The following is a 19347-nucleotide window of genomic DNA, read 5'->3' as shown; positions in this document are numbered from 1 at the left end:
ACCCGCCGGCGCCGTTTCCTCCGCCGCGGCGGCGATGTGACCCCTCCCCGGCCCTCCCCTCCCTCCCTCTTCCCCCCCCCCTCCCCAACCCAACCCCGCCGCCGCCCGCCGGCCCGCCCGCCCGCGCAGCGAACATGGCGGAGGTGAGAGCGCGGCGGCGGCGGCGGCGGCGGGGCGGGCAGGGGTGGTGGTGGGGGGGAGCCTGCCCGGGAACTTGTTGCGCGGGGGCCGCGGCCGGGCGGAGCGTCCCACAAGTTAGTTGTGGGGCCGGGGAGGTGGCGTATCGAGACCCCGGGACGTCGTGTGGGGTCCGCGGTACCCGTCCGTTTCCCTCCGGGGCCTACTGCCCCGGGACGGGGAGCCTCGCCCCGGGGCGCCGGGCCCGCCTCGGCGGCGGGAGGGACCCGAGCGCGGCCCCCGGCGGGCGGGTCGGTCGGGGACCTGGAAGCGGCGCCTCCCGCCCGAGGGCGGCACCGGGAGGTGGTGGTCGCCGCCGGGCAGGGGTCCGTGCCTCGTCCGCGGGTCGGGGAGCCGAGGCTCAACCGGTAGCAGCCCTCTCGGGGGAGATGCTGGAGAGCGGTCAGCGGGGGACCGGGCCCTGCTCCTGAGCAGCGAGGGCAGGGGAGAGGGCAGTGGAGCGAGGCCTGTGCCTTCCTTGGGACGGGGTTCGTCTTTGGCGGGGGGAGAGGGTGGAAAGTGGGGTAGCCTTGGCTGCTGTGGCATGGGGGGGGAGTGTTAATCCCTTCGGGGTGGAGAGGGATGCGCTTCTTGCCAGCTCCTGCCGTCTGTCTCCGTCCCAACGTGACGGAATCGTTTCTCCCAGGCTTTGATCGGAGCACCATTGCTGGAGGATAAAACACATATTTATTTTCTTTAAATATCTTTTTGTAGCCGTTGAGACAAAGAGGAACTGTCTTTATAGATAGAAGGGCAGCCCTTCCAGTCTCCTAGGAGGGAGACCTTTCTCCCAAAAAAGGGAGAAGGACCGTGCAGGGGAGTTGTAGGAAATGGGAAAAAGCTTATTGACCTCTTTTTTTTCTGTGGGAGGCAGAGCGAGATACGTGTTTGATTATTGAGGTGTGGATTTGTCCATCCCGATTGTATCTGGAAGAGCAGCTCTTTTGCTTCTTAGGAGGCAAGTTAGGACAGATGAATAGATAATTCATTAAGTTTTCTTCAAATTATCCTACGATTCCGATCTTAAGGTAATTTGCTGCTTGAACGGTGTTGACAAATGAATTGGAAATGCTTACTTGAAAGGTATGCTATTAACAATAAAATAAAATAAATCCCTTCTGTGGGACAGGCGTTTCTTCTAGCCAGACTGGGGGGAGTTGCAGGTATCAGGATTAGAGTATTTTACAGATGAGGTTTCTTCCCTCTTCCCTTGAAATTCCTGAATGTGTGTGAATTTTTACTTAAAAATTATTTTATCTTTCCCTCCCAAATGAAAACTGTAGTGAAGCATTCTTCCTGTTATTGGTATGAAATGTACTAATTTAATCTTAGAAGTTAAAAGAATCAGCCTGTCTGTTTTTTTCTGTATTTTGAGGGGCAGAGAATCACAGGTCTGATCCCTGAGTAATTTCTTGGCCGAAAAAATGTGTCTTTTAAACTCCTGTCATCTGTAGAGTCAGAGACACATACTGGGGCCCATGCTGATCTAGGCATCACAGTATTCGGGATCTTTGTCTCAAGTTTCACCAATTGCTTGTAAGTTTTGTTAATTAAACGCAGCATTATTGTGAAATATTTGTGCTAGCTCTCTTCTGGTGGGAGCTGAAGTTCGCCATATTGCTAAAGAGCCACAGGCAGTACGCTGAATTACTTCCTATTCTGTATTGTCACGTACTTACATTGACGTTACAGCAGTGATAGCATTGAGAGTTGTAGAGAATTCGTGCTGCAGAGAGCAATAAAAAGTCAGTGGGTTATGGAGGTCAGGCAGGTTTTGTTTTTCACTTCATAGATGTTGTTCCAACGGGTAAAGCTGTTATTACGTGTTGGTCTTGATACCTTACTAAGAAAGGAAGAGGTTTTTTTTCCCCCCCTCAGCATTTTGCTTTTTTGAAGAAAAGCTAAGATGAATTCTTTGTCCTATTTCGGCTTCTTTATTTCAGGTTAAGGGGCAGGAGCAGCATAAAGGGTCTGTGAAGGCTTTGATCCACCTGTGGGATGAGTTCAATAGCACAGGGGTGGCAGCAGCAACGTAGGATTGGCTGACATTCGTTCACAGCCATTGAATTGCGCAGACAGCTGTTTGCATGGCTGCGCTGCGTTCTGGATTGGGAAACAGTCAGAATTTTAAAAAATAATACTTTCTTTCAGTGATTTAAGCTAGGAGCAATGTCCTGAATATGGTTCCTAGCAGAGTTTAGGAAATATGTAGGGGACAGGATGGGAAGTCTCCTTAGCACGGCATTGCCACTGAAGCTCTGGCATCAACCATCTGCCTAAAGGAACTGAAGATGACTGCCACTACGTGGTGGTGTACTAGGTATGCTGGAGGAGGGGTGCGTTAGGAAAGTAATGCGCCGCATAATGCGATGTGGGGAGAGCGCGAGGGAAGACTGATAATTCAGGCAGCCCTAGGACTTGCCTGGCTTGGCAGACGAGGGGCCTGGGACCAGCCTGGCTTTGAAAATGTGGGTGGAAAGTAAGACTGCTGTTGTGCCTCTTGCCCTCTTCCCCATCCCTCCCCAGTGGAAAAACCTTGTGCTGACTCTTCTGAAGGAATGCACAGGAACTCAACCTTCAGTCAGGAAAGATCCTAAAATGTTGCGTTCTAGAGAATCAGCCAGGACTTAATGCTAAACATACAAACCTCAAAAAATAAACAATATAAATATGAAACTTTGAGTTTGACAGGAAGGCTCTTCAGACAGGAGCTCTCAGCCTGGTTAGTAAGTAAATGAGTCCAGAAAGTGAAACTAAATTAACTAAAAATGCTGTTTCACTTTTGTAGAAGCCTACCAGTTTGAATACAGGACAGACAAAAAGAAAAAAAAAAAAGGAGGGATTTTGAATATATATTAAACTGGCTTTAGATTTGGGATTAATAACCTGTGTTAGGGTTTCATTTTACTTTGAAGCATGCTCACGTGATTGGTTTGGGTCCTGATATTCCAACACATTAGAAGGTTATTCTAGTCCTAAATGGAAAGAAATCATCTCTAACTTAAGATGAGCTCAAGCTTTGTGAATATTACCATATCGTGCATTAAGCTGCTTATTTAGTCTTTGTGGTGGAGTGAATGCTGATACATGCATATTTTTTTCCAAATACGAGTATTTTAATGTCTATTGAGAAGAAAAGATTTTTGACTGAAAAGCTTGATGAGTAGTTGAAAGCGAATGCTGTTTATTCAGCCATTATAATGTTTGAATAAAATGTAAATTTTATGAATGAGATCTTCTGATTCCAAAAACTTGGAAGAGCTGGGGTCAGACTTTTGTGTTGAAAAGACAGGCAGCTAAATACCTACTGTAATTTCCAGAAGTGCTGAGCTCCTGGTGTTACTTTATTTTGTTCCATGATAGGATCCACCAGTCAGGTTGCAACAGGATTCTAAACAGGCAAAACTAATGGGAAAATGATGAGGTAGGGGTTTTTTTTGGGGGGGGTATTTATTTATTTTTTTTTTAACTAACTTGCTGAAAAATAAGAGAAATACCAGGGCTGCCGTGTGGGCAAAAGGGGGGTCATGTTTGGTTAGAGGTGGGCTGGAAGAGGTAGGGACATAGTATCCCTGATTTTGGTTGGCATAGCTTGGTTTAAATTTCAAGCTGATGTTAATGTTGGGTTGAGGAGGGATGGTCAATGGCTGAGGTGGTCTAACAGCTCCTAGCTGCCTGGAAAGGGAGATCCTGCTCCTTCTGCTGCTTTTGCTTAGAAGCTCTGTGAACTTCTACCATGGGCTCCCTAGCTTAGAAAGAAGTGAAAAGCTTCCTGCAGGGTAACCCGTTGTATCAGCTAATAGAAAGATCCAACAGAGACTTCAGCTGGCGTGAGGGGTGGCATGGGGCAGCAGAACCAGTCGTGGAGATCAGTGGGAGGATGACCTATTCCTCCTTCCAAAAATGTCAAGCTATGAGATTGACTCAGCTTCTCCTCGGCCAGTACCCTTGTCTTGTGGAGCTCTGACTCTGATTGCAGGAAGCTCTTCACCGTTACTGTTGCTGAAAAATACGATCCTGTTTTTCCCAACTCTTCAGCAGGCGGTTGACCACCTTCATGCCAGCTCCTAGTGTTTCTCACCCCTCAGTGAGGTTATTCAGCTTTCTGACCTGCTACAATAAGAACTTAAGTTTTTCCTTCTGCAGAGTGTATTTCTGTGGGGTTAAAAATTTGAACTGGTGGCCTAAGGTGTCAGGCAAGTATGGGAAGAAGCAGGAGCGTGCATGTCTTGGAGAGGAGCAGGACCACTTCTCTTCTGGTGTCGGTGGACGGTTAAACTGACTCAGCCTGATTTCTTTGAATGCACTTTAATGTTTGGATTTCTGAAAGTTTAGTTGCTTTTGGCCAGAAAATCAGTTTATTAACCTTGTGTGGCAGTGCTTTAATAAGTCATCTTTAAATTCATAATGTCTGGTAAATTTTTCCTTTTTTTCTGAATGTTATACTTCTTTCAGTTGAAGAGTTTTAAACTTTGTGAATGTAACTGAACTCTAGTTTTCATATGCAGCTCGAAACAACTTCAGGACATAATGTTTAAGAAATACATGATCTAATAACCATTGCTAATGACTTTTTAACATTCTTAATCTTTGTATTTTTATTAAGCTGTGCTATTACCTTTAAACAATGTACGTAAATGCGTAATAGCCTCCCCTGTAAGAAGCAGTAGTAAAGGTAACACGATCACTAATGTGGTTGCGAATTGAGGTGTTTAAACAGGAAGGGGGGACAGAGCTTTTGAATAACACCTGGATATAAAATGAGGTCAAAATAGATTAAATCAAGGTTTCCTGCTGACTGATCTAAATCATGATTAGAATTGGCGATTCACATCAGTCCATCCTGTTGAGCGCAAATTTTTTTTTTTGTCATTTGATCTTAGCTTTAACTAATATAGTCTTTTTTGTTTGTTTCATTTTGGAGCAGTTTTTGTAGAATACTTCAGAGAAGTATCTGTGAACCTAATGTAGATCTGGGAATTCAGTTTTCTCACTTCCTTGGTGAGAGTATAAACTCTAGAGTGGTTGGTTATAGTCACTGATTGTATTCCCTCAGTTTTTCTGACAAGGGAAAACAATAGCATTTAGCATTCTGCATTTCTCATCTTGGAAAACAGTGTGGGTTTTTTCTGTCTTAACAGAAGAGTTTTGTGGATTTTTTTGTGTGTGATTGAATATTGATGTTTGTGGGCTTACTGCTTGGGACTTGGAGTTCTTTCTAATACAGCAGAGGGATTTTAGGTAGACAGTGGAATTGTTGAAAGGTTCAGTTTCTTTTTGAGCCTTTTCCTGGCCAGAAACCTCAGTCTGTATTAATATTTCACTACTAATCCATTCATGTCACAAATTGTGCGTAAGAATGTTTTCTTGCGGTGCTTGGTATATATGACTGTATCTGGTTTCATCTGAAATCCTGTGGTAGAATGTGCTCACTCCATAGAATTCCAATTTTTCTTAGCAAGAAGTTTCAGAATATTACAGGAAGTTGAGGCCGATGCTGTACTTTGTAATGGAAATGAACAATAAATAGTTAGAAAATGTCCAGATGAAAATGCATGCTTCAGATGAGAGATGATATTCTGATTAACTGTTGCGGTCATGCTTCGTAATACTCCTTGAAAATGGAAGTTCTCTTGGTGAAGTTCTAGTGAGTGTAATGTCCTGTCAGCCAAGGCATTCCCCTTTGGCTGCAGCTTCCTCCATCTAGCAGCCTTCCTCAGTTAGCCTTACAGTGTCAGCGCTCGTTTAGGTTTTCTGATGACTCAGTCCTTTAGGTAAATCACTGCACATTGGTTATTGAGCATGGATGACTACCCTTGGATACAATTGGTGGTTCCTGGTTCCAGTCATCCACTCTGCTTGAAGGAGAATGAGAATCAGTTCCACTTTATTGTAAATATGTTAAGTTAGTGTGTGATGTCAGCGGATGATTCAGCAGCAGCAACATGGTCATGAGCTATTGGACAGAAGCTGCGTTTACCACCCTGAAGTGTGCTGTCTCTTCATTTGACTTGGAACCCTGAAAAATGTAGCTACATCTGCTCTTCAGTACTTCTTGCAGAGGTCTGTGCTCACCTTGGGTGTGAACGTTCAGGCTGGCGAGGTAGTTAGTCCCTCTAGTTCAGAGATGTCTAAGGGGTGATCTGAAGCTGCCCTGACAGTCTTATGTCATTGTCATCTGTCTGTCCTGCCATGTTTTGCCCCTGGACTTCAGAGCTGCTATTTCCTCTTGCTGGAGGCTACTTCTTCTGTGGCAAGTGTGGCAGAAAAGAAAGCATGACAGCGTCACTCTTCAGAAGCCTGTAAGTTCGTACAGATTCACTTTGGGTGCACCTTCGCTTTGTTGCTCCTGCTGTGACATGATAACCTCTGACAGAAGTGTGGAGCAGATAGCAGGCTGGAAAAAGTTAAATCACCCCAGGGAGAGCCATCACCTGACATCCTTCAGCCTTCTGTGTTCCCCTGAATCACTGCTTTTTTTTTTTTGCTTTTTTTTTTTCTTTTAAAGTATCAGCTGCTACTTTTGTTAGAGGGGTGGTGGAAATACCTTTCTATTTAAGAATTTCCACTAGTACTTACAATACTGAAGATGTCCCCAGGTGATACAGTGATTTCACTGGCAAAACTGACTTTAAAAGGCCGCTTAAGAAAGGCTGCAGTTTGCTTCCCCTCAGGTGTGCCACTGCAGATTTAGGGAGCTGTGTTGCAAACCAAACCTCTGAAAGATCCACATTAACAATATCCCCTGTGAAATACTGTGTATCATCTGCTTCCCCTTTCCAGTCTTTTCCTGGTGAAGAGATTTAGGTAGATTGATAACAGGACTGAGTCAGCTGCGTTAAAGCCCAACCTGCGGTTCTTGCCAGTTGGGTGCTCCGAAACTGATCGGGCAGCTTCTCCAGAAAAACTGAGTCTGCGTTTTTTTTAGATTTGTTTTTTTTTTTTTATTATGTAGTAATAAACAGAACCAAACCTTACCCAGTATTTTTCTTGGAAGAAGCAGGCAGGGAGAGGGAAGTGAGCAAATAAGTAGTTTTTCAGGGCTACCTGCAAAATCTCAAAACTCAGGATTATGAGATAATTTGGGGTGGAAGGGACCTCAGGAGGTCTCTGGTCCAACCTTCTGCTTACAGCAGGGTGTGTTCTGAGGTCTGACCAGCTTGCTCAGGGCTGTCTCCAGTCTGGTCTTGAAAACCTCCAGGGAAAGAGACTGGGCAACTTGTTCAAACGCTTGGCTGTCCTCGTGGGGGAAAAAGTCGTCTTTATAAACTCTTAAGTCAGAGGACCTTTGCTAAGGTGGTAGTTTCAAGGCTTAGATGTACACGTTTAAGACCTGTGAGTTGAAACATTGCACTTGATCTTTGTGTTCTGGAAGTACAAGAATTTTCTCATTTAGCAACCAAACTAAAAAAAGTAAAAATCCATGTATATAAAGGCTTCCATTTCATGTGCAGAAGTGCTTGGGTGTCATTGTAGTTCTGGCTGTAGAAGCGTTTGCATATAAAATTATTAAATGAGGGGCAGCAGTATTCCCCCCCCCCCCCCCCCCCTTCAATATGTTGCTGTTTTCTTCCCAAGCTAAAAATGAGGCAAACCACTCTCTGACACTTAGGTTATTTTGATATACAACCCAGGGAGTGTGTGACAGGCTGGAACTGTAAGCCTTCCACTGAAATACCTGTTTATGAAAAGGGCCACGTGCCCTCTTGAGTATAATATGTTCTTTGCCATTTTAACTAGTCGTTGTCTCCAGGCTATCATTTAGCTTAGCTCACTGGAGAGTTTATTAAATGGCTGCCCCAGTCACTTCTTAAGACTTCCAACAGTTCAGGCATGGGTCTTACACACTTTTTTTAGCTGACGAGCTACTGTTCTTGTTTGAACTGCAGGGTTGGTGTCTAAACTATGTGTATTCAAAACTTTGTATTTCATGCAGTCTTTGAATATTATTCATGTAACTGTATATCTGCGTTTTGGGAATAAATGTGATTTGTTACGAACAGAATGCACATTACTACTTGCAGATCAGCAGTTTACTTTTAATTAGTCTGCTTGGTGGAATGTAGTCTTAGTGATGTTGAAGCCACACACATGTATACCTGTGAGGTAATGACATGTACCCTCTACCCACTGCTTATGCTTCATTTTTTGTGGTGTTACATAATAGGCAACGCTGCTGCATTTTAAGGTTTGGTTGCCAGTTTAATATTAAAGTTTTCTGTGCCCCAAATGTTGCTAAAGCAAGCCACTGCAACCCAGAAGTTAACTTTGGTATTTTCCTGTAGCAGAGTTCCAAAGACCTGAGCATCTACTTGATGAATTTGTCAGGCTTATTGCTATCAATATAGACAATTTAATTTTAGTTTTTAACTGTTTTATGTAACACTTAAAGAGCTATTAAAGGTAACTGAATAAATTTGAACAGGATGTATATTTATCGTTGTCTTGTAGGGACTGCAGATACTGCTAATTTTAAGATGTTTCATTATTAATTGATTATATTAAACAGCATGAAAGATGTTAGCAAATACAACAGTAGGTTTGTGGGTAGAAGTGAAACTGTTCAGGTGTTTCTTTGCAGGCTGTAGGAGAAATGTAAAGGGAGAAAACTCAGTTCATTACTTCCACAGCTTCCACATTTTGGAGTATCCCATTCCAGTCCAAGCAGCTATGAAGCACTGGAATAAGACACAAAAATGTCCTGCCAGCATGCAGGAATGGGCATTGCCTGGAAGCATACCTCTGCTTCTGAAGTAGTGGGTTCAAAAATAAGCCATGCAAAACTGATGTCTCCAGAAGGCTGTTTGCATTAAATAAACTTGTTAGGATGCCAATTCAGTTTTACTTTTACCCATTAACTTCCATCACAAATTAGAGTAATAACAGACATCCCAAAGTCCAGTGAATTTTTGTTGTCAGAGTAACACTGTAGATCTAGGTATTTTTCTGTGTCTGACCTGTGTCTGCTAGGTTCATCACTTCCAAAGGTGTCTGAAAGAGACTTCAGGCCAACTTCAGTTCCATTTATTCCTGTATCCATACACTGGAGAATGTATTGGATGTGGTCTTTTGGCTCAGTTGTTGCTGCAAGTGTCACTAACCTTCTGAAAGCACCTACTCTGCACGTCTTTTCCAAGACTCCTAAAAATACACATGGAATAAAAACAGTGACAGATTATTTTAGTGCCACCCAAGCCTGATGTTTTGTTGCTTGGTGTCTTTTCTTTTTCTCTTTACCATGCGGTTTGTATTCTTCATACCTCAGAACTGGTATTTCCTTCAAGTTGCTCATCTGGACCATTAACAAACATGCTCAACGGTGTGTCCATACAGCCAGACTCCCTTGGTTGCTTGAGTTTTTCCTCCTTGTCTGTGAGTTAGGAGTTCATGAGCGATTTTTCATTCTTTTGAACCCACAACAAACGTTCACTGTTACCTTTTCTGATGGTGCTATGCATAGAACAATTTGAGCGTGTCAGCCCCTATATTGTAAGTATCCCATAGTTTTTCTCTACTAGGCCTTGGATACCATTATGTTTTTATAGATAGCAGCTCTTTGTTCCCATGAATGCCCTTGAGCCAAAAAAGTGCTTTGTACTTCTCTATGAATTGCTGCAGCAGAAAATGAAAAGCCACTGAAGTACAGGGGTATCCTTTTTCACAAGAATTCCTGTAATATTGACATACCATAGCTTAGGACTTAAGATCTGATAATACCAATGTAGCCATATGATTGTTGACTACTGCCAGGAAATTTTCATAAGCAAATGCCCTCAAAGCCATCTGTTCTACCCTGTCCACAATCGCAATCACTTGGAGGCAAGGAAATAGGACTGAATAATCAACCATTGCAGTAATTGTCTTGAAACAACTCTTTAATCATAGGGTGATCTTTCACCTGATGTGTCATGCTTACAGATTGTCACTGAAGGGGTTACTCCTGATCTCCTGCCACACACCCTTCTCCGTGTGTCTAGCTTCAAACTCATGCTCTAGATTGTTGGCAGCATGTCTGGGGATTGCATAGGCCCGAGATGAAGTACTTTGGCTCAGTGATAGGATAGAAAACTAGCGTTAGTTTTCTTTTGAGATTGGTTTGCTGAACCAGCACATGCTGCAGCTTCCCGATTGCTGGACCTGTCACAAGTGGCAGAAGCGCGTGGAGTGGTGGGAAGAGGTCAGACTACTACTTTTGGCAGCAGCTGGCCATTAATATAGATGAGATGTAATGTGACACTGCATCTAGCTAGAAATAGAAGGAAGAAAATGATTGACAGCGCATCACTTAGACTAGAAACGTATGAAATGCGGAGATGATAATCCACAAACTAGGACAGACTAAGTAGATGTGGTAGGCAAAGTTTAGAAGAATAGAGACCCAGAGGCTGTTCTAAAAGCTGCCTGATGAAGTCTGTGGCAAAGAATGGACTAGAACCTATCAAAGGATGTATGCATTCTGTGAGGTAGCCTGAAATGGACTTAAGGCTTCTGGAGGTGATGGGTTTTTGCAGATTTTCTGGTTTGGGGGTTGTTTTTTCTTCCTTCCGTAGGCTAGGATTGTACTGGCTACGTGTTTTGGAGTTGTATAAAAGTCATGGGGGTCATTCTGAACCCTAGAGGCTATTGCAGTATTTTAGCAATGCTTTTGAAGCTGTGAAGGAGGCGATTGCTTTAGCAGTATTTCAGCCTACAGGGAAGGCCATTTGCTTGCTTGAGCTGTCATGCCTTCTGCATACTATTTCAGAATACTGAAAGCTGAACTTTGTTTCTTTAAGTGTGCTTGACTTTTATGAGATCTTTTTACGTCCCACTATGGTTTTGTGTCCACTTTTAACAGGAAAATGCTTCATTGTGGTAGGCTCCATTGCAATATATATTGGAGCGTTTAGTTACAGAATTGTTGAAGTTGGAAGGGACATCTGGAGATAATCAAAACCAACCCATTGCTCAGAGCTGGGTCAGCTAAAGCAGGTTGCCCAGGTCCGTTGCCAGTCTGGTTTTGTGTACCTCCAGTGCAGATGCCGCAGCCTCTCGGGGCAACGTGTTCCCATGTTTCATCACTCTCATTTAAATGTATTCCAGTTTGTGCCCATTGACCCTTGTCACTGCATGCCATTGAGAAGAGACTAGCTTAGTCTTCTGTACACCCCTCCATCAGATATTTATGCACATGGATCAGATCCTCCTGACCTATCTCTTCTCCAGGCTGAACAGCCCAGGCTCTCTCAGCCCCTTCTATGCCAGATGATCCAGTCCCTCAGTCACCTTTGTGGCCCCTTGCTGGAGTTGTTTTATTCTGTCCATGTCTCTTGAAATTGGAGAGCCCAGCACTGGACACGGTACAGCTCTGCGGATAAGGACCTGGGGGTCCTGGTGGGCACAGAGTTGGTTGTCAGCCAGCCATGTACTCCTGTGACAAATAAGTCCCCCAGCACCCTGGGCTGCATTCAGACCACTGCCAGCGGGTTGAGGGAGGTGATCCTGCCCCTCTGCTCTGCCCTGGGGAGGCACATCTGGAGCGCTGGGTCCGGGGCTGGGCTCCCCCCAAAACAAGAGAGACAGGGACAGACTGGAATGAGTCCAGCAAAGGTGCCTGAGGGTCTGGAGCACCTGAGATGTGAGGGAGGGCTGGGAGAGCTGGGGCTGTTCAGCCTGGAGAGGAGAGGGCTCAGAAGGGTCTTATCCTTGCATATATATGTCTGCTGGGGGAGTAGAGATGAGGGAGCCAGACTCCTCTCAGTGGTGCCCAGGGACAGGACAAGAGACAATGGGCTCACATTGAAAATCAGGAAATTCCAGTTAAACGTTAAGAAGAAACTTCTTTTATTTTGAGGGTCATCAGAAACTAGATCAGGCTGTCCAGGGAGATTGGGGAGTCTCCATCCCTGTAGGTATATAAAACCTGACTGGATGAGATCCTGAGCAGCCTGTTATAGGTGACCCTGCTTTGAGCACAGGGTTGAACTTAGGCAATCTCCAGGCATGCCTTGCAGTCCCAGCTGTTTAGGAATATTATATTCCAGATGTGGTTTCACCAGTGCTTGGTTGCTGCTCTTAATGCAATACAGGATGCTGTTGGACTTCTTTGTCACGAGGGTGCATTGCTGGCTTGTGTTCAACTCAAGTCTCCACCAGGACCTCTAGGTCATTCAAAGCTGCTTGCCAACTAGCTGGAACCCAGCCTGTACTGGTGCCTGTAGTAGGAGGTGATTCCTCCACACACAAAGGACACTGCCTTTCTGTGTGGAACTTCATGAGGTTTCTACTGGTCTGTTTCTGCAGCCTGTTGAGATCCCTCTGACTGGCAGCACACTCATCTGCTGTATCCACCACTCCTCCCAATGTTGTGTTGGCTGCAAACAGGCTGAGGGTGTGCTCTGTCCCGTCATCCAGGTCCCTAATGAAGATGTTGGACAGTATTAGCCCCAGCCTCAACCTGTGGGCTCTGCCTGCTGTCACTGACATCCAGCTGGACTTTGCTGCTTGTCACAACCCTCTGAGTTGGCCTATTCAGCAAGTTTTCCATCTGCATCCCTGCTTGTCCTGACTGTGCTTCATCAGATTGTCTGTGAGGGTGTTAAGCGAGATGGCGTGGAGAGCCTTGCTGAAGTGAAGACAAGCAGCATCCCCTGTGTTCCCCTCATCCACCATGCCAGTCCTCTCATCGAGGTAGGCTCTTGGGCTGCTCAGGCATGATTTCCATTTTCTAAATCCACACCGAGTGCTCCCATCGCCTCCTGGTCCTACTTTGTGAGTTGGGAAATGGTTTCCAGGAGGGTTTGCTCCATCACCTGCTGGAGGTGAGGGTGAGGCTGTCTAACCTGTAGCTCTCTGGATGCTTATCCTTGAAGAGGGGAATTATGTCTTTTTCATCCTGAAGGCTTGTAAACAGTGACAGAAACTTCAAGTGGGACTGAAACAACAGGCTCCAACATTTATGTATAAATCACAAAAATCTACACACATGCACACCTACATAAAACCATGCAAGGTATAGATGAAACCAAAGGATGCTGCGTGGCTTCAGGGCAGAGGTTAGAGTGGACCCTGTTCTGCTTGTTGAGGATTTCAACAAAGGAAACTTGCTCTTCCAAATTGAGGTGGGGAGTTGGTTGTTCCCCTTTACACAAGGCTCATGGACCAAGGGGCCTCTACAAGTCTTTCTAGCTGTTGGCAAACCCTTAACAGTGGCTGAAAGCAAAGCTATGCTTTTGGGGTTGTGGGTTTTTTTCCCCATGAGGACAGAACTGCTGCTGTTACACCATGCTAGATTCTGTTTGCTTGAACTCATGCTATCCTTAATTCACGGTAAAGTGAATGCCACATTTCCCACAGAAGCCATACCCTATCTGGTGGTGCTGTAAAGAAAGCATAGTCTCAGCTATTTTTGCTTTTCTACAAGTACTTTTGCACTTTGAGTCACAGTTATTTTTCTGGACACAAGCATAATTATACCATGAGCCTCTTCTCACTGACCACCCTGATTTCTTCAGTTTTGGCGGCACGGCTCCCTGACGCTCCTGTTATCCCTGGTTTATATGCTCTTTTTTCTTCCTTTCCTTCTGACTTGAGGCCTTTCTCCAGAGCTTTCTTTCTGAGGTTGGGGCTGGGGTAAAGCTGGTGAATCGGCAAGGAGAGGTTCCACCTGCCCCATGCGTGGGCCAGCCAGAATTCCCCAGTGGATTATTGCTGCAAAGCCGAGACTAGCACTACTTATCTATAAATGCATAAACTGTTTCCCAGCTGAGACCACCCCCCCTTGAAATGCCTCTGTTACATCAAAAAATAACCAGGGAGGCGGGGAGTGGTTATTTAGCCTTAACAATAGTGTTAGTACTAGGTTAGAGAGAAACTGGCCATGGGTAAGTGCGGGTTGTATCTTGGAAAGAGGGGGGTTTTTTGTCAGCAGAAGTGTTAGCTTGTGTAAAAGCTTTCCAGTAACGATGCATGTTAATGTTTGGGCAGAAAGAACAGTTTTAAGATGGCATTCGCAGAATTTATTGTTTACTAAGTAACATGTTTTATCCCTCAATAGATTATCTTCAGGGCTTTCTAGGACATTAAATCCAGCTCTGTTCCTGTGAGGGCAGAGTCATTTCTGGAATAATCTTTCATCATAAGTCATGGGGATACTTTTTCCCTTCATATCATTACCAGCCCTGGTTCTGCTTTCCTCTTTCCATCTCAGAGCAACTCGGTATTCAAGTCACTTGATTTTGGTAAGAGCAGTCTATGTTGTAATGATGAGTCATTATTTGGATGCAAAGTATACTGATACCACCCTTCTGCAAAGTATGCTGGTACTACTGTACTAGGTCAATACTTCTGTTAAAAGGGGACCCCAGCATTCCTGGGACCCTTGCGTGAGGATGGGGTCTCCACAGCTTGCTTCCCGGTCTTGGTCGAGGCTGGATGTGTTTACAAGGGACTTCATACCCTGGCAGAGGCTGCCGTGTAAGGAGGACGGGAAATCTGCACCCCGACTTCTGCACAACCCACAGACCGAACGGCAGCCTTTCCGCGCTGCCCTGGCGAATTGCTTACCATTGCTGTTTTGCTTTTGCTAGGCTGTTGCAGTTAATATGAGCAGTTTAGCTCGGTTGTGTTTCTGCTATGCCCTCTTTGGGTGATAAAGGCTCCTCTTGCTGCTAGTGGTGGCTATAATCTGCATTTGCAATGCTCATTTCTTTCATATTTATTATGAGAGAATTATTAAGGAAGACTTAGTCTTTATTTTAAAACTTTATAAGATACTTCTTAGTGATGTTTGTCTTTCCCTTATTTTTTCCTTGCACTGGACATGCAGTATTGTCTACCTTATTTGCAGTATTGTCTGACAAATAAACAGTTCAAATTTGTTTGATTTCCTACCCGTGATTGCCGCAATGAATATGCGAAGACTTTGTTAATTTGCACTAATAATTGTGTATTACATATTATGAATTAGCTGGTTTTGCAAGTTTATCAGACAAACAAAACATACCAAATAGAGATCAGTCATTGCTGGCTGATTTTGATAGTCAACTTTAGCTCAGTATATGCTAGTAATACTGTACACTGAAATGTGTTATGATAATCTTTGCAAAGAAAGATTTTTAAACTGTAGTCATTAGCAAAACTTCCTATGGCACTGTGCAATATTTTGCAAAAATGTTCTTAGTGCTTACCCGCTTCACATGAGTTTCAGTCTACTTAATTGTGCAGATGCGATTTCTCTTGGGTTTTTGGTGCAGTACTGCCTCTTAAAGCTAATACTGCCTAAAAACCTATTTCTTGCAAGTCAGCAGTGATACTGCATGTAAACTAGAAACATATGGATGTTAGTAAGTATGGGAAGAATAGACTGTAGTGTCTATAGATTGTATATATATATTATGTATATATTTTCTTTAGGCTAATACAGTGTTAGGAGAGAGAAACTTCTTGTCCATTGTATCTTCTATCCACCCTTCAGGCAAATATTCAAGATGTGTTTTTACCTCTGTATAGTGCTTTCTGCTTGACACAGGCCAATATATTTTTGAATTTCATTTGTACATTGTAGACTCTCGTAAAATGTAGGCAGCATGTAAGTGAATTTTGGCCATTGATTCCTAAGAAGGTGTATTTCTTCTCACTTTGAAGAGGTGCTAATATAAAAGAACTTTATCATTACACAGAATTTTTTAAATTTTAGGTTTTGCTTTGCTATGTAGCTAGGCCAGGTGTTTTGGGTGGAAGTGGGTTGTGCAAGTGACTGCTTGGCCTTATGAGATGAAGTCAAGGAGAAGGAAAATGCTTTAGGAAATCTTGGAATAATAGTTATTACTTGAGTTTAAATTTACCAGTTTCTAACGTAATATTTTATTTTAATTTTGCATATAATTCTGAGTGTACAGATTTTGCAATTCTAGTAAGAGTACAATCTAGATATAGTATTACACATACACACAAGTATCTATCGTGAATGTGCAAATTGAAGTTTTCCAAATTATTTCTTGGCCAAATGCAGGCAGTTTTTCATGAAGAGAGCATTGTATGTTTTGTAATATAACAATATCCATGATACCAAACAATATCTCATTTTCCAGAAGGTGGTAGGGAAAGGGGCACTACAGCTCTCTGAAGTAAAAAAATCAGCCTTCCTAACTTTGAAAAAAACCCACTCATTAGGTCTATTGCTGGACATAGTTGAAACATTTGCTTGAATTTTCAAAACAAATGAGGTTTGCATGTCTGATGCAAATTTTATCCCAGGAGGTTAAAGATTGGCAAAGTTATAAGCAAGGGAAAGCAGAATTTTATGAAAGAAGACATTTGTTCTGATTATAAATGTAAGGTTACCAAATACGGTAGGCCAAAGGATGTCTCTGTTACATAGAGATTGCTGTGGAAGTGTCTTTTTTTTTTTTTTTTCCTCCTGTATTTCAAAAAATAGTTGTTTTGTAGTCTGTCATACTAATTTGTGTTATAAACATACTTAGGAAGAGAGTCTGGCTTGCAAAGTAATATTTGTTTTTTTGTTTTTGTTTTTTTTCTCTCGCAGCTGGGTTAGCGATTAAAAATTAAATTGCTTTTTTCTCTTGTTCTATGAGGAATTCTCATTGTGATTTGTGATTACCTTTTGAAAGTGTGTACCTTAGTTTTAAATAGAACAGGGAATTTGTGTATTGCATAGCCTGCAGTTTCAAGTAGGAAGAATAATTTCTCTTAAACTGTGCTCCCACTGTCAATATAATCTGGCATATACCTTAGTTGTGGAAAAGGGGATTTAGTACACAGAGTTAGATCAGAGCTGGATCTATTAAAAACTAACCTATCACCTACTGTTAGTTTTCAGTTTTGTATCGGTGCAAAGAATTGGAGATGAGCAGATAGAGATGGAGAGAAAGTAGCTTTGCCCCATCTGGCAATAGTACCAATTTATGCCATACTAAGCTGATTGTGGAATTGTAATGCTATTTTCAGAATGAATTGTTCTGCTTTATTTTATACCTTCATCAACTCAATTATTGCATCACAAAATGGGCAGTTCTTCCAATTATTCTTGCTGAAATAGCGCAGTGATATTGATGCATAAAAGAGAAAATGACTATTATTTATCTTAAATTGCCTCAGTGCATTTGTGGTGCTTTATTTGTAAATATATTATTTGCAGTGACTTGCTTTGTATCAGATGAATTATTGAATTGAGTTTGTACAGGTTCAACATAGAAAAAATAATTTCCTGTGTTTTCTTTTTTAGCCTTCTGTTGAGTCTTCAAGCCCAGGTAAATATTTTTAATATTTCCTAAACTTGTGAGGGAAGAGGGCACCCTTGAAAAATTATTTTTGCTGGTCTCTTCCAGTTAGTAATCTAGGGATATAATTTGATGAATAGGTTGGTGGCAGTACTGGTGTAAGTAGTCACTGCTTTCTTCCAGTCTGTACCAGCACAAGTTTCTAAATGGTAAAATACACTGGGGAAATAAGATTCTTGTCTTTGCAAAAGCTGCACGAACACGTGTTCGGGAATGCTGAAGTCCTAAGGAGCACAGTGTGAGCAAGTGCTGGGGCCATGGAAGAGACTACTTCACCCAGCGATATGGTTACCATCCCTCTAGGCTTGGCTACCTGCTGGTGATAAGAGTTAAATACAGAGTCAAAAGTTAAGGCACTGCGTGCTCTCAATTAATACTGTTGTTGTATGATTTTATGCATAATAGCATCAAGAACAAAAGCAGCAAGAAAAGCAGCATTTTTTTACCTCATTGGATTACTAAAAATGAGGGGTTGCATGACTTCTGTTTTTAAAGCTGGTTATTTTCTGATATTCCAGTATCGCAGAGCTACTGGCTATCTAGTAGTCAGCTTAAGTGTAGATTATGAATTTCTGGGGGTTTTTTTGTTCACTTCGGTACCACTGTACTTAGTGTTATTTATTTCCAAGGCTTTTGGCATCCTACTATTGAAAAAGTTTTCCAGTAGTTACTTCAGCTGGACTGCCATTGTCTCTTGAGCTCTTATTTTTTTCAGAGAAACAATCAATTGCTTTAACACTTGAAACTACAAAGTATAGTTAACCCTTATAGTCAACCCCTCCCTCTTGCACCCTCAACATGGGTATACTCTTTAAGCTTTGGAAAATGAATTTAAAGTCTCCACGGACACGAGTGGAAAAATGTTAGCGGGATTAGAATTAGAAATCAGGTATTGCTGAATTACATAAAAATGCTGCATCTGCCAAACCATTCATCCATTCATTTATTTTTCATTGTCACAAAATATAACCAGACTTCTCTACAAAGAACTGTGGAAAAAAAAAAGGCATGGGGAAAAATAACTAAGGATTCTGCATCATAAATAAAATCTGCATAACTGTGAAGCTTACTTTAAGTTTAAATTTTGGAAAAGTCATTAGACTGTCTTTGTAGTTGTAAACAAGAAAGCTTCCAAAGTATAAAGGAAACAACCGCCCTGAGTTTATATTTTATGACTATTTCTGCTCCCAATAGAACTCTTGATTCAGGCAGGTTTATGATTATTTAAGAATTAAGTCTTTAAAAACTGAACATTTTACAAACATTTAACTAGGAGCCCGATGTCCACATATGTAGTACTTTGAGAACTGGCTGCTTTAAACAGTATCTTCTGGTTCTTTTTTCCATGATCTCTTATTACCCAAAGGACAGCTTTCACCATCCTCTGAATAATGAGATTAGCTTTCCCTAAGATAAATGATTGAGGGATTTTGAAGATATTTTAATTTCTGAGTATAATTTGAGTATTAAAATGTCACCAAAATAAAAAACTAAACTCTGTGAGGCCATGATTAACTAAAAACATTCTTTAAAATGTTTTCTATCAGGAGGTTCAGCAACATCTGATGACCATGAATTTGATCCATCAGCTGATATGCTGGTGCATGACTTTGATGATGAACGGACATTAGAAGAGGAGGAAATGATGGAAGGAGAAACAAACTTCAGTTCTGAAATAGAGGATCTTAACAGGGTAGGTAGCCTTAAGTAGTCATAAAACATAACCACAGTCCACAGTCTCACACAAAACATTTGCAGTTTTTTTCCCTTATTTTTGGAATTTAAAAAAACCCCACCGCTAAAACACTAATAGGCAAATAATATAGATGCGGGAAATGGGCTGAGCTAAATTTACAGTTCTCAAAAGTTGGGAAAAGGAAACTGGTACATA

The 19347-nt window shown here is 42.5% G+C and overlaps 1 protein-coding gene across 6 annotated transcripts in view; it reads left to right on the top strand.

The window, feature by feature from the left end:
- The window catches only part of MIER1 (MIER1 transcriptional regulator), a 43225-nt gene that overhangs the window by 1327 nt on the left and 22551 nt on the right, over positions 1–19347 (top strand). For 3 of the 6 annotated variants that reach the window (XM_069788449.1, XM_069788448.1, XM_069788447.1), the window contains 2 exons: positions 17402–17426; positions 19004–19149. In XM_069788449.1, coding sequence (XP_069644550.1) covers positions 19051–19149 — 99 coding nt within the window. In that variant the 5' untranslated portion in view covers positions 17402–17426; positions 19004–19050. Of the gene's footprint in view, positions 1–19; positions 144–17401; positions 17427–19003; positions 19150–19347 lie in introns of those variants that run through there. The other 3 variants (XM_069788450.1, XM_069788446.1, XM_069788451.1) reach the window with 2 other exon arrangements.

This window comes from Haliaeetus albicilla, chromosome 8 (genome assembly GCF_947461875.1).
Source record: "Haliaeetus albicilla chromosome 8, bHalAlb1.1, whole genome shotgun sequence".
Classification (NCBI taxonomy): Eukaryota; Metazoa; Chordata; class Aves; order Accipitriformes; family Accipitridae; genus Haliaeetus; species Haliaeetus albicilla.
This window is presented reverse-complemented; position numbering and strand designations above follow the sequence as displayed.